The sequence below is a fragment of the Candoia aspera genome, chromosome 4 (genome assembly GCF_035149785.1).
Source record: "Candoia aspera isolate rCanAsp1 chromosome 4, rCanAsp1.hap2, whole genome shotgun sequence".
Lineage (NCBI taxonomy): Eukaryota > Metazoa > Chordata > Lepidosauria > Squamata > Boidae > Candoia > Candoia aspera.
The window spans coordinates 90447114-90461046 of record NC_086156.1 but is presented as its reverse complement, the minus strand read 5'-3'; the positions used below and the strand labels follow the sequence as shown (position 1 = coordinate 90461046).

Sequence of the window (13933 nt, the reverse complement as noted above, 5' to 3'; positions counted from 1 at the left end):
TTTCAAATGATGTACAAACCTCAAGAAAAGGAGAAATAGTGAACTTTCATTGGCATGATTTAGGGTAGAATACAGGGCTCAACTAGGGGAGAGAGATGGAATAGCAGAGGAAAAACTTGAAATAGAGAAAATTATGATTCCCACTTATATGGCAACAACCTATTCTATACATTCAAATCAATACATGGGGGGTGGGATTTCTCCTCCAAAATGTTTCTTTTCCTGAGTTTAGCACTGCTTTCAAAATGTGCAGGGCTCTGGATTTGAGCTCAGCATTGATGGATTGATAGATGGATGGATGGATTATATGCCATCAAGTCATGTTGACTCTTCACAACCACATCAATAGAATTTCTCCATGATGATCTGTCTCCAACTTGATCCTTTAGCTGTAAGTATTCAGTAAAGATAAAATATTTACTGTTTTAAAGAACTGCCAGGCAGGGGCTACCTGAGGATGTTTCATTTCCACTGAAAAACAGAAAGGAACAAACAAACAGCCCTATAATAATTCAGTACATTTGCCAAATTGAACCATTCAATTTTGAGAAGTTCCTCAAGATTGTAAACATAAGGATTTGGAGGTCACATAGTGGGTTCTTGATTTCCTGTCTCTGAGTCCAAGAACCTTAATAAGCAAGTAGCTCAAAACACCTTTCTACTTTAGATTTGAAGGATTTGTTGCAACATGTTGGAGGAAATCCTAACACTTTATTGATAGCATCCTAAGTGCCATTCTTTCCATTTCATATCACAATTAATCCTGCTGCAGTGTGTAGTGGTGCAGTATCTCAAATGTGAGGATAAAATTATAATTGGTAAAAATTGGAAAGAAGAAAGTTTTGAATGATTTGCATACAGTTTTAAATGATCTTTCTGTAGTCCTCCTAAACCAACAACTACAAATCATCACTAGTGCTGACTTTTTGAAGAAAAAACATAGTTTATTTTACGTATATAACATACATTATATTTATATATTATGTCTTGTCTTGTCTTGTCTTATTAATGGTTGTAGTAGAGTAGGATGATATTCATGAACAACCAAAAACAGCGCTACCAGGTATCAGGAATGCCATGCAGTTGGGGAATGGGGAATGTTTCTATGAAAAAGGCAAGTAGAGATGGAAACTGACAGCTGAAATCACTGATATAATTTGTTCCAGAGGTAATAAATCATTAGAACATGATTTTAGAATTTGAAAAGCAATCCATCACATCAAGTTACAGCATAGACAGCTTATCTACACACATACACATACTTCATGCAGACACTCATACATACATACATACATAGATATTAGAGAAGCTTTTCCAGAATTTATTTATTTTGGCCACTGAAGACCATAAAAATATAAGGTCGCTGGAGAAAGAGTTTTAGGATTTTTGGTCACTTTTTCCACATATGGTTATGATATTGTTGTTTGTGTTGAGAATATGCAAATTAAACATAATAGTGGCTTAATGTACCAATGAGAGAGAGAAGAAGGGAGGGATGAAATGCATCAGTAATTTTAAAAAGTTTATTCCTTCAACCAGAATTTATTTGTGCTTCTTTCCTCCCCAGTGCTAATGCAAAATACAAGCCATAGGTAAGGATGAAAATACATTCTACCATTGATCCTGTTTGGCATGAAATTCTGTAATTAATTCCCAAGGAATGACAGCATAATCATTAACAAAAACAGATTCAGCTGATATTTGTATTTCTGTGGAGGAAAAGTTTTAATGAGTAACAAAATGAACTACAGAAGAAGCACTCTACAAAGTCCAAATATCAAAAGGTCTATTTCAGTATATCCTATACTATTTCCCCAACACATGTCTTTCAGAAACTTCCCAGAATTTGATTAAGAATTAAGAGAGGTTTCAAAGGAACATATTTAGAGGGCCTTAGATTGCAAAAAAAAACTGGTCTACTGAACAATTATTGACAGCAATTCTGTGGAGTATTTAGCGATGTCTTATCCTTTGTTATCTGAACAATTCACTGAAGGTTACACAGAATTAACTAGGCGAGATTCTGCTTTGCCTAATTTCAGAGGAGGGGGGGAAAGAAATCAACTTTATTTTAATACAACACTGTGTTGGGTTTCAGTTTTGGTTTTTAAGTAAAGAAACATGCTTCCTTTGCTTAGAAAACTTACCTATTCATGCCAGAAGCTCCCTGAAAGCAATCTTCACTGAGGTTGAATGCATATTCTGCAAAGATTCTGCAATTTTAAAGTGCTGTGTCACTTCTTGGCTTTTAAGGACCCTTCAAATGCTCATTTCATATGCAGGTATCTGTTTGGTGTCTGTAATACCAACAGTCTCCTTTGGGACAAGTGATGTCACACAGATCATAAGGTTGCTGTATGTACAGGAATAACCATTGAATTTTATTTCCTTTCCTTGTTATGCTTCCAGTACTATCGAGTATAGAGCATGCAGGCTGATAATTTCCTAACAGCTCTCCAGAGCCTTTGACTTTCCCACCCAAATTAAGCATCCATGCACTGTTCAGGTGGCAACACCTTTACCGTTCTGGACATCACTGGAAAGCCTGGCTTTGCCAACTCTTGTTTCTATTTCTTTATAGCAGTTTCTATTTTGGCTTTTCTCTGAGAGCCTAAGGCAATGTGGCCAGTGAGGCTGTCCCCTCCTTTTATCAGCAACCATATGAGTTGATTGAGAGAAACTCCTCTTCGGGTATATACAAGTCAGTGGAATTTGGCCTTTATGACAATATATTTAAAGATTCTGTCAATGAACGGGATTCCATGTGTGCTCCAGAATATTTTGAGATATAACAATACATTTTGTCCCCACAAAAATGGACAAGTAAATTAGACACTTTTCAAAATAAATTGCTAACTGAGGATGGCAGCAAAAAGGCTCCTGTAGCACCTATTGATCTCTGTTATTTTAAGCAATGTGTTGCAACCTCTGATGGGTTATGTTTTGCAACTCAGCCACTCAGCCTTGTGGAGTGGCCCAGGAATACATCTGGTGACCAAACGGACTGCAGAGAAAAAATAAAAAGTATCTGCCATATTTCTTGCTGTTTCGGGAGGAGTGAGTTTTGGGTGTGAGCCAGAGGCCTGTGGAAGGAATTATTTCCAATTCCCTTCCTCCGTGTCCCTCTAAAGCACCCCAATATCACAAAAATGTTTATGTGATCAGTTGATGATCTTTAGATATGTCACAGAATGCTTGGCTCTGCCTACTATTTTTGAATCAACATAGGTTTATTTGTAGATTGTCTTTCATCCTGTTGCTCCTTCTTTGTCACCCACTGTTGCTTTTTAATATTTTTTAAATCATTTTAAGATTGTCAACTGCTAATGTTTCTAAGAGTATGAATTTTGGGAGTTCTTATGCAAGACAATTTCAGTGATAAGACCACCAAACTACTAACTTCCACCTTCTGAATATATTTCCTTTCCTTACCATTAAGATCGTTAAGCAGTTAGTTCATGCTTGGCTGCAGTGTCATGTGAACTACTGTAACAGTTTATTGGGTGGTCTTCCTGACTCTGCTTTTTGCCCTCCAGTTCTCACCCAGAACAGCATTGTCCTTGACCTCTCCCAATTCACCACTATTTCTTCTTTTTCACAACCTGCCCAGGTTTTTCTCATCCAGCTCCTGTTCCTTGGAATTGACTCCTACACAGTTAGAACCTGAATAGCTGAGAGTTGAAAATGACTTTTCCCCCCCAAGATCCTTAAAGAAGTTGGAAGAAACTTTCTTCTGAGTGAAAGTATTTAAAATTTGGTGGTACTTGGATCAGATAATTGATTAAAATGGATCATTGTATTATGTTGTTAGTATGTGTGTGTATCTATATGTATATGTATGTATGTATACACACCCACACACCATGTGTTGCAGTCTATTGTGATTTTATACCTTTGACCATACTGCACATAAAAAGGTACATTGCATAAAATTATTACTACTAAGAAGGATACAAAGTGGAATCCATGATCATATGACATGCTAAGCAAACAAATAATCTGAAGGAGATATTGGTATGTCATGCAAAGAGGTTTAAAATTGGCACTTAGGCCTCTGAGTAATGACTGGGGATGAAAGGCAGGCAGACAGGGAGCAAGTTCAATGTATGCACAGTTCTGACTTCTGGGGAATGCAAATGGGAAGAAGCTCACTCTTTATGTGGCCTATGGCTGATGAAGAAAAGTACAAGACTTAGCTAAGCAGGGCCTTGTCCTCAGACCTAGCCTATAGGCTAGAAGGTAAGCCTTCTATCTTCTAGCCCCTTGGAAGAACTTCAGCTCAGCAAGATATGGACAAGAAAAGCTTCCCATTTAAAAAAAGCATAACAACTCCCCAGAAACAGTTTTTTTCCCCAAATGTTCACTTCTGTTTTCAGAAAGGAGATTAGATCCCATGATCCTCAGCTAATTGTGAAATAGTATAGTGGCCTTAGCTTCTGGGTGCACTAGCATGGGAAAAACAGCCATTAGACCAGAGGTTCTTAACCTGGGTTGAATGGACCCTTGGCCATCTGAGTATATTTCTGTCAGGCTTATCAGATATGGTAGACTGGACAGGAATCACCACCACATGACCTTATTCTACATTATTGTAAAGTTACATTAACAGAAATTTGCAAGTCTGAAAGTACAATTCTCCCACTGTTTCCTTTCAAGCCCGAGAAATTAGGGAGATTCCCACCTGAGCCTCCTGCTCCTTCCATTATGCAGCTGCAGGCTATGCCCTCTCTTATCTGACTGTTCCCTAGGCAGCATCTCTTGGCCATGTGATCCAAGATCTTTCCCACATACCATTACATTTCAGGGGAGTTTGAACTTGGATGAGAAAAACAACAACAGCAACAACAACAACTTTATTTGACTCTATGATATAAAATGAAGAAATAAAATGTTTGTTCAGATAAATAAATGATTGTCTCATTAAAATAAATGGTCACATTTTATCAAGTTACCTACAGAATTCTTCATGCAAAAAGACCTACACAAATGGAGAAAGTTTCATTCCACTAGCAATTTTCACCATCATCATCACCATCACCATCAATATCATGATTCTTGGGGATGGTCACACAAATTCACTTATTACTTTAGCATCTCATACAATCACAAACTTTGAGAATCTCTGCTACACAAAACAACCACTTGAATGAGACTCATCAGTAGAAGTGATTTGGACGATAGTTCTAAAATAACTGGCTTCAAGAGATATTATCTTAATGAGGATTGATCATAAGCCTACTATAATATGATTATACAAATTAAATCCACTTATTTTGATTCAACCAGATCTGTCAATCTGTATGAACCAACAATCACTGGAATAGCTTTCCAGAACAACACATTCACTTCTCAGCTCACTCTCTGCATAGTATTCAATTTGCTTTATAACAAGCCAGTTTACAGAGTAGGAGAAATCAAGGTTTGTAGCCCATTGGCTTTTTGATGGCTTCCTTCACTTCCCTGTTTTTCAGGCTGTAGATAAGGGGGTTCAGCATGGGTGTCGAGATGCTATACTGAATGGAGAAGAATTCATCCACAATAATTGAGGAGGCTGAGCTGGGCCTCATATATCTAATACCTCCAGTGCTATAATACAAAACCACAACAATGAGGTGAGCACTACAGGTAGAGACTGTTTTTCTTTTTGCTTTTGCGGAGTTCAGCTTCAGGATAGTTCAGATGATATGACTGTAGGAAAAGAGAATCACAGTCAATGAAGATATGGCAAGGGTACTACCAGTGATGAGGAATACTATCCAGCTGGAGAGTGTGTCTGTGCAAGATAAGGCAAGTAGAGATGGAAATTCACAGCTGAAATCCCTGATAAAATTTGGTCCACAGAAACCCAGCTTCAAAGCAGGAAATGTGTTTATTAAGGCATATGAAAAAGCCATTGCCCATCCACCACCAACCAGCCATCTACAGCATGCTTTGTTCATAATTTTTATATAATGGAGAGGTTTGCAAATGGCAGCATATCGGTCATAGGCCAAAGCTGCAAGAATGCAAGTTTCATTGCTTCCTGTCAGAAGTATGAAGAACATTTGGGCAAAACAGCCAGAATATGAAATTGTCTGCTTTACAGTCAAAATCTCTAAGAGCTTAGGCACAGTGACGGAAGAAAAGCAGATATCAAGAAAAGCCAGATGAGCCAGAAAAAAGTACATGGGGCTTGGGAGATGACTTGTAACAACCATAATCACAATATTTCCCAGTAAAGTTAGGGCATAAATAAAGAGGAATGCAAAGAAGAGGAAGACAGTCACTGGCAAGTTATAGGAAAATCCCCAAAGGACAAAGGAAGTGATTGTGGTACTTCAATTTTCTGTTTCAATTTTCAGGTGGAAATTTCAAGAAAAGGCAAGAAAATGAACTGCCATTGGCATTATTTACGGTTCAGCTCAGCATGGAGCTGGAATAACAGAGGAAAAACTTGGAATAGAGAAAAGTGTGATTCCTACTTATATGGCAAACAACCTATTCTCTTCTTTCAAATCAGGACATGGGGAGGGGATTTGTCTTTTGAAATTTTTCTTTTCCTGAGTTTGGCACTGCCTTCAAAATGCGTAGGCTTTGGATTTGAAGTCAGCACTGATGGATGGATTATATGCTCTCAAGTCATTCTGACACTTATCAGCCACGTCGATAGATTTCCTCCATCATGATCTGTCTCCAACTTGGTAACCTAATGGCTTTTTGATTGACTGCCACTAAGTCCAGGAATGTTAATGAATGAGTAGCTCAAACATGTCTTTCTACCTGAGCTTTAGAAGGTTTGTTGCAACATGAAATAGGGGATCCTAACACCTTATTGGCAGTGTCCTAAGTGCCATTCTTTCCATTTCTTATCACAATTAATCCATTCTATGTTGCAATATACAGTGGTGTAGTATGTCAAATGTTAGGAGAAAATTGTAATTGGTAATGAAAAGCAAACAAACCAATAATTATTCTGAACAGACAAGCAAGGGAACAACAACATCTAGGAAGAGATATAATCAGAAGATCTACATATAACACTGACTTGGGAAGTAGAAAGTTTTGAATGATTTGTTGAAAGTTTTATACGATTTTTCTGTCATCTTCCTTTAAAACAACTACAAATCAATACTATGCTGATCTTTAGAGAAAAAAAATATAAATACGAAGTGCATTTTACATATATGTTATATTTCTATTTCTATTATATTATTATAATATTTTTGTTTCGGGGAGGATTTTCTAGCTAAATTATGGCTAGAAAATCCTCCCCAAAACAAAGGCCATTATTATAGTATTAATATAATCTAACGGCTTAGAAACGGAGATGAGCACCGCCCCCTAGAGTCGGACACGACTGGACTTTACGTCAAGGGAAACCTTTACCTTTACTATAATATAATATACTATATGATATATAGCTTCACAGTAATAATACAAAATACATGTACACAAGGATGCATAGAAATTGTACCACTGAATTGGCTTGGGATGAAAATCACTGTTTTATTCCTGCAGAAATTATGGCAGATAAACATTAGCTGAACATTATGCATTAACTTGAAGAATTTACAACAGATAAGTGTTATCCATATTTGTACTTTCCTGAGACAGGGCAGAGAAATCTTCAATGTGTACTAGATTAAGATTCCAAGGAGTGGTACTTTAAACTTTGGAAGATGACCTATACCAAGTGATAGTACTGTTATCTCAAGCTCCCTATTTCCTACATCATTTTCATCAATCAATGTCCTCAACATATACTTCTTACCATTTTCAGCTAACATATTGTCTGACAAAATATAAAAAATCTGGTGGAAAATTGCTGGCATCAGCTCTATTTTCATTAAAGGTGTCAGGGAAGGAATAGGGAACTTTCTACTGCACAGTCTAAGTTTTGTAGGAAAAAAAATATCACATTTCCCTAATGGTATAGAAATATTTATATTTCAGGAGAATAATATAGAAAAGTAGATGCATTTCAGTTTTTAAGATTTAGGGGACAGCTGCTGGATTTACCTTTATGGAAGATTTGTGGAGGTTTTTTTTTTTTCCCCCTTTAAGTTTATCTCTCTCTTAATTTCAACTTTCTCATCCTCAAAAGAAAAGTTGACATGTTTTTAATTACAAGACACTTCTTGTTAGGAGCTGCCTATGTTCCTGGAACATGGTGTCCCTGGAAACAATGCTTTACCCTGGAAAAAACAAAAAGAAAACAGCTTTTCCAGTGTTCTTCTTTTACTGGAAGCAATATGGATTGTTCAGAGTGTCAAATCCTTGCTTGAAAAAGCAGTGATTCCCTTCCATCAGTGAAAGAAAGAAAGAAAGAAAGAAAGAAAGAAAGAAAGAAAGAAAGAAAGAAAGAAAGAAAGAAAGAAAGAAGGAAGGAAGGAAGGGGAAGGGGAAGGGTTTTTTTTTTACCTTACTTAAAATTTAAGAACATTATTTTTCTAAGGATGCTTTTAGTTTTCCTCTCCAAGAATAATAATAAAAAAAGGTTAGAATTACATCAATCTAAAACATATTTTACTACTGAATTATTCGTTCTTATCCAACAATGTTTTATTAGGAATGGGTTGGGAGGTGGGATTAAAAAGAATTATTGGGAGGTGGGTTTAAAAAGAAAAAGAAAATAAAACCTTGCGTCTTTTCTTAAGAAACTTAATAATTCCTTTATTGCTTCTAGAAAATCATGAAAAAAAGCAGTCAAGATTGGAGTTTACCTTATACTCTTTGTTGATTTTTTTAGCCTGAAAAATGCTGCATCTGTTATTGGCTCCTAAAAACATATAAATGCTCATTTCATACACTATTATGAGTTTAGTATTTGCAGTAGTGAATTGCTTCCCTTGGGGCAAGCATACAGACTTTTTTAGGTGTTAGAGATAGTCTACCTGCAGGAATTACCTTGGGGTTTTACTTCCTTTCTGTGATATGCCTCCAAATATAGCTGTTGTGGAGTTTTCAGTCTCCCAAATTTCCTAATAGCTCTTCTGAGGTCTATTTTATTTATTTATTTATTCTATCCTGCCTTTATTATTTTTTTTATAAATAACTCAAGGTGGCGAACATACCTAATACTCCTTCCTCCTCCTATTTTCCAAACAACAACCCTGTGAGGCGAGTTGGGCTGAGAGAGTTACTAACTCAAGGTCACCCAGCTGGCTTTCAGCCCTAAGGCGGGACTAGAACTCACAGTCTCCTGGTTTTAACCCCATTGCCTTAACCACTAGAGCAGACTGGCTCTCTGTTGTTGTCTGTTTATTTAATATTTATTGTACTTCTTATTTTACTTATTTTGGGAGATCCAGACAGAATGTACAATGGAGCAGATTTGCTGTTCTTAATACCTGAGTATTAAAATTTTAAAGATTGATTTTGTTTATCTCCTGTGAAATGTGTTTATTTCCCTTGGGAGTGGAACAGCAACTGAACCTTCTAGATGCATGGTCACACTACTGAAATTTATTTGTTTATATTTTCTTTGAGCATTTTTTGAGGATGCTAGGTGAGATGAAAATAGTTTGTGATAACAATCATGATGAAGGTGTTCTTTTCAATGCAAGAGACAGGATCATGTGGTGGGAACCCAGAGTTCCTGGGAAGGAATTTGACACCTCCAACTATCTGTTCTGTAATCTCAGTCAGTTCTTCTACAGTATATGCTGCTATATGGTGGCAGTGGCAGGATCAGGTGGATAGTGAAGGGCAGCACATAGCAGAAATATATTTTCTTGTCTTTTTTAATTTCAATTTTTTAAAACACTGTAATTTCCCCCCACATACACTTCCAAGGCATATAACACCTGATATGAATATGTGGGAGTCAAGACAGCCAAACAAATCATAAAATTATGCAATTTGAACAGTCCATGTCTCAACAACCAACCAGATTTTCCTAATGGTCCCAAATGGGAAAAAACAATAGGAATTATGGTTTAAATGCTTTGGGATCCGGACTTCACACTGATGGTTAAAACGTATACACATAACCAGTCCAAACTGTGGCCTTGAGGTGGAAAAAAAACTAGTTCATGGGAGTTACTGCTGAACCACTCAATGGTTAAAGTTACTCAGACCTTGTCAAGCACTACTTAGATTTATAATCAGTCAGCCTTCAAAGGTTTCAAATGTGAATTTACAGGACATCTCAAGAAAGTCTATCCCAAAATGACATCCAAATAAAGCAGGTTGAGTCTTTATTGAGAAATGTCCCAGTAAATACTTCAGTAAGAATTCTCTTGCTCCCATGACATATATGGATGTCATAGAGGATGGTTCCAGTTTCCATCCACTTATGAATTGTGAATATATCTCATAGTTTCCCCAAAGTTTACCTAGCCACAATATTCACTGGATACTCCTCACTCCTCAATGACCAACATTCTACCAACAAGGCACCAGAAGTGTAAATCCTATTTGCCAAACAGGAAAGAGAAATGACCCTCATTTATCTACCATGATCAATTTAGAACATTTAGTAAAAGAAATTTAGGATATACTCTTTCATTCATCAGGATGTACATTGTGAGTCTTATTCTGCAGTGTGGCTTGCAGGCTACATTCACAACACTGAACAAAGATAGCCAATTGTATCTTCCCTTAATGCAGTGTGGAAGCTAGAAATCATCTACTGAACTCAAAACTAAGTCACAATACTTTAACTGGGTCTTTCATTGTTAAAATATTGATTGATTGATTGATTGATTGATTGATTTACTGTGCTTTTGCACCATCCAAGATGTTAAACATTTTTAATGTATCTGGAAGGCAGTTCAAAGAAATATAAACAAAAGTTATTTTTTAAAATGAATTTGGAAAACAATATAAGGAAAAAAAACAGTATAAAAGTCTATAAATCTAACAAATAAATAAATGAACATCAAACAGAAAAAGCATCAGAAAACAGAAAAAAATAAAAACAGGAGCAATACATAATGAGGTAGTAAATTTGGCATAATGATAAAATAACAAAATAAATAATAAAATAAAATAAAATAACAGCAAATCACACAAATTCTAAAATATGAAAATGTTCTGCAAATGCAAATTAAAGGATTTTACTTGGTATTTAAAACACCCTAATGTAGGCACCAAGGAAGTTTCTCTGGGAAAACATCATGCAGAGAGAACTTCACTACTAAAAAGGCCCTGTACAGTTTGCCTGAAACCCAGAATTCATGAAGACATGAGATGATGGATAAATTTAAATGCAGTCTTTATTACAGTTAAACAATAACCACAACAACTTAAAAGAACGTATAAAGAGCCTCCTTGCATAACTTTGCATATTTCTTTTCTGTTAGAGGTTCTCAGACTGTGCATGTTGGCCTCCCAAGAGGTTTCGAACAAGTTTGCCATGGCATGGACAATTCCTTGAAGGCCAGAAAGAGTCAAAGTTAGGCAGATAGGAAGGTGAGCATCTACAAAGATCTATTGCATGGGTGGGGCACTAAATGTCACAACCATCTGAATGGGATTGAGGAGAATCCCTGCCCCAAGTCACCACATTAGATTGCTGCTGGAAAATAATGCTACACTCATTCAATTGCTTTCCCAGCCACTGCTGGTAATGTACTATCAACTAGGGCAGAGGAGATAACTCCTAGACCCAAACAGGAGGATGGAAAGCTTCAGTACACTCCTGAGTTTTCCTTGGAGGCATCTGAGCTCAGTAGAATATGGTCAGGTTAATCACACAACTTCTTCAAGGAAACCTTACAGGTGCTGTGCTACTGAAGGCTGGTCAGGCTACCCTAGATGAGGCTTCAGCAGCAGCTTTACATCTAAATGCTTGCTTTCATATGCAGAATGGAGTACAGATTCCATCCTATCCAGCCAGTTAATTGGCCAATGGGAGTTGAGTCTTAAGCTTCTAGAATACAGCAGATTGTGACAAATGTCAATCACTAGAAATAAAAAAAAGTCCCATTGTTTCAGACTCAGATTTATGAAATCAATGAGATAAGATGAAAAAACAATATATGAGTAAAATATATGATCATCCCAATAAAATCACATTCCTCAATGCAAAAAGCCCATGGGGGGGCATTAATTTAATTCTACTAGCAGTTATTATTGTGAACATCATCACCATCATCAGTGTCATGAACGATATGGGAAGGAGTCACACAAGTTTACACGGCATCAAAACATCTTTCCAAAACAAAGCATTCAACACTGATCAGTTTGAGATTAGATAGACACATTGAGAGACAGAGAGATACTATCTACAGTATGTCTCTATTTATCTACTACAGAGAGAGAGAGAGAGAGAGAGAGAGAGAGAGAGAGAGAGGTGCACACACATACAAACATGTGCATGTGTGTGCATGCATTTTGCCTAGTACAAGAAATCAAGATTTATAGCCCATTAGCTTTTTGATGGCTTCCTTCACTTCCCTGTTTTTCAGGCTGTAGATAAGGGGGTTCAGCATGGGTGTTGAAATCTTGTACTGAATAGAAAAGAGTTCATCCACAATAATTGAGGAGGCTGAGCTGGGCCTCATATTCCTAAAGCAGGCAGTGCCATAATACAAAAGCACAACAATGAGATGAGAACTGCAGGTAGAGAAAGTTTTCCTTCTTGCTTCTGCTGAGTTCAGCTTCAGGATAGTTGAGATGATGTGGATGTAGGAGACTAGGATGATAATCAAAGAACAACTGGAAACAGCACTACCGGATATCAGGAATGCCATCCAATTGGGGAAGGTTTCTGTGCAGGATAAGGCAAGTAGAGATGGAAATTCACAGCTGAAATCCCTGATAAAATTTGGTCTGCAGAAATCTAGCTTCAAAGCAGGTAAAATATTTATCATAGCACATAAGAAGCCAACTGCCCATGCCCCACCCACCAGCCACCTACAAAATGCTTTGTTCATAATTAGTACATAATGGAGGGGCTTGCAAATGGCAGCATATCGATCATAGGCCATTGCTGCAAGAACGTAATCTTCAGTGCTTCCTGTAAGAAAGACAACGAACATCTGAGTGAAGCAGCCAGGGTACGAAATAGTCTGTGTTGCCCAGAAAATCACTAGCAGCTTTGGCACAGTGATGGAAGAAAAACAGATATCAATAAAAGCGAGATGAGTTAGAAAAAAGTACATGGGGCTGGTGAGATGACTTGTGACTACCAGAATCACCATATTTCCCAGTAAGGTAAGGGCATACATCAGGAAAAATACCAAGAAGAGGAAAATATTGACTGTCGAGCTGTATGAAAATCCCAGAAGGGCAAAGAATGTCACTGTGGTGTTCTGATTTTCCATTTCTATTTTCAGGCGACATAAAAACTTCAAGAAAAGAAGAGAACATGAACATTCACTGATACAATTTAGGATAGAATGTCTTGTACAGTTAGAGATATGAATGAAATGACAGACAATCAAGAATGGAAAAGATTCTTTAGTAGAATCTTTATATTAAAACAGATATATTCTTCACTTTCAACCCAACATGCAAACAATTTATTATCTTTTGAAATATGCCTTTTCGTTGAATTTCTAGAGTCTTTTAAAAGGTGCATATAAAACTCTCCAGGGCTTTAGAGGTGATCACAAAAATGTATTTTGAAACAGTGTGCAGTGGCACTGTGCACCTTATTTTAAGTTTTTAATATAGCTATGTTTTTTTTTTTTCCCCATAGTCATACAGTAACTTTGAAGGTTCTTTATAGGGTTGCAGAGAGTTGCACCTTGTTCAGATGCAACCCTCTTCCAGGGCCAAAATATGTCAAATTTTATTTTCATACAACATATTAATCAGTTTAATGGAAAGAGAGAAAAGAAAAAAATGCAAACAGCAAATCTGCTTTGTAAATTACAGCATTTACAATTGAATAAGTGTAGAACATTACTGAAGCTTCATCCAAACAAACAATAAACAAGAGCATCTAGGGAGAAATCTAAATCAGATTTCCATAAGCCACTGAAATGGGGAAGGGAAAGTGCTG

The 13933-nt window shown here is 36.8% G+C and overlaps 1 protein-coding gene and 1 pseudogene across 1 annotated transcript; both read right to left on the bottom strand.

Moving 5' to 3' along the window:
* Nucleotides 1-5414: 5414 nt before the first annotated feature.
* Nucleotides 5415-7766, bottom strand: LOC134496538 (olfactory receptor 8S1-like; annotated as a pseudogene).
* A 4569-nt stretch (nucleotides 7767-12335) lies between these two features.
* Nucleotides 12336-13250, bottom strand: LOC134497305 (olfactory receptor 5V1-like). The gene has a single exon (XM_063302973.1). It carries the CDS (start codon nucleotides 13248-13250, stop codon nucleotides 12336-12338), a length of 915 nt encoding a protein of 304 aa, XP_063159043.1.
* Nucleotides 13251-13933: the final 683 nt, after the last annotated feature.

What these genes read in the sequence shown, in the direction of transcription:
- LOC134497305 (XM_063302973.1), bottom strand. Translation starts at nt 13,250, where the DNA reads ATGGAAAATCAGAACACCACAGTGACATTCTTTGCCCTTCTGGGATTT.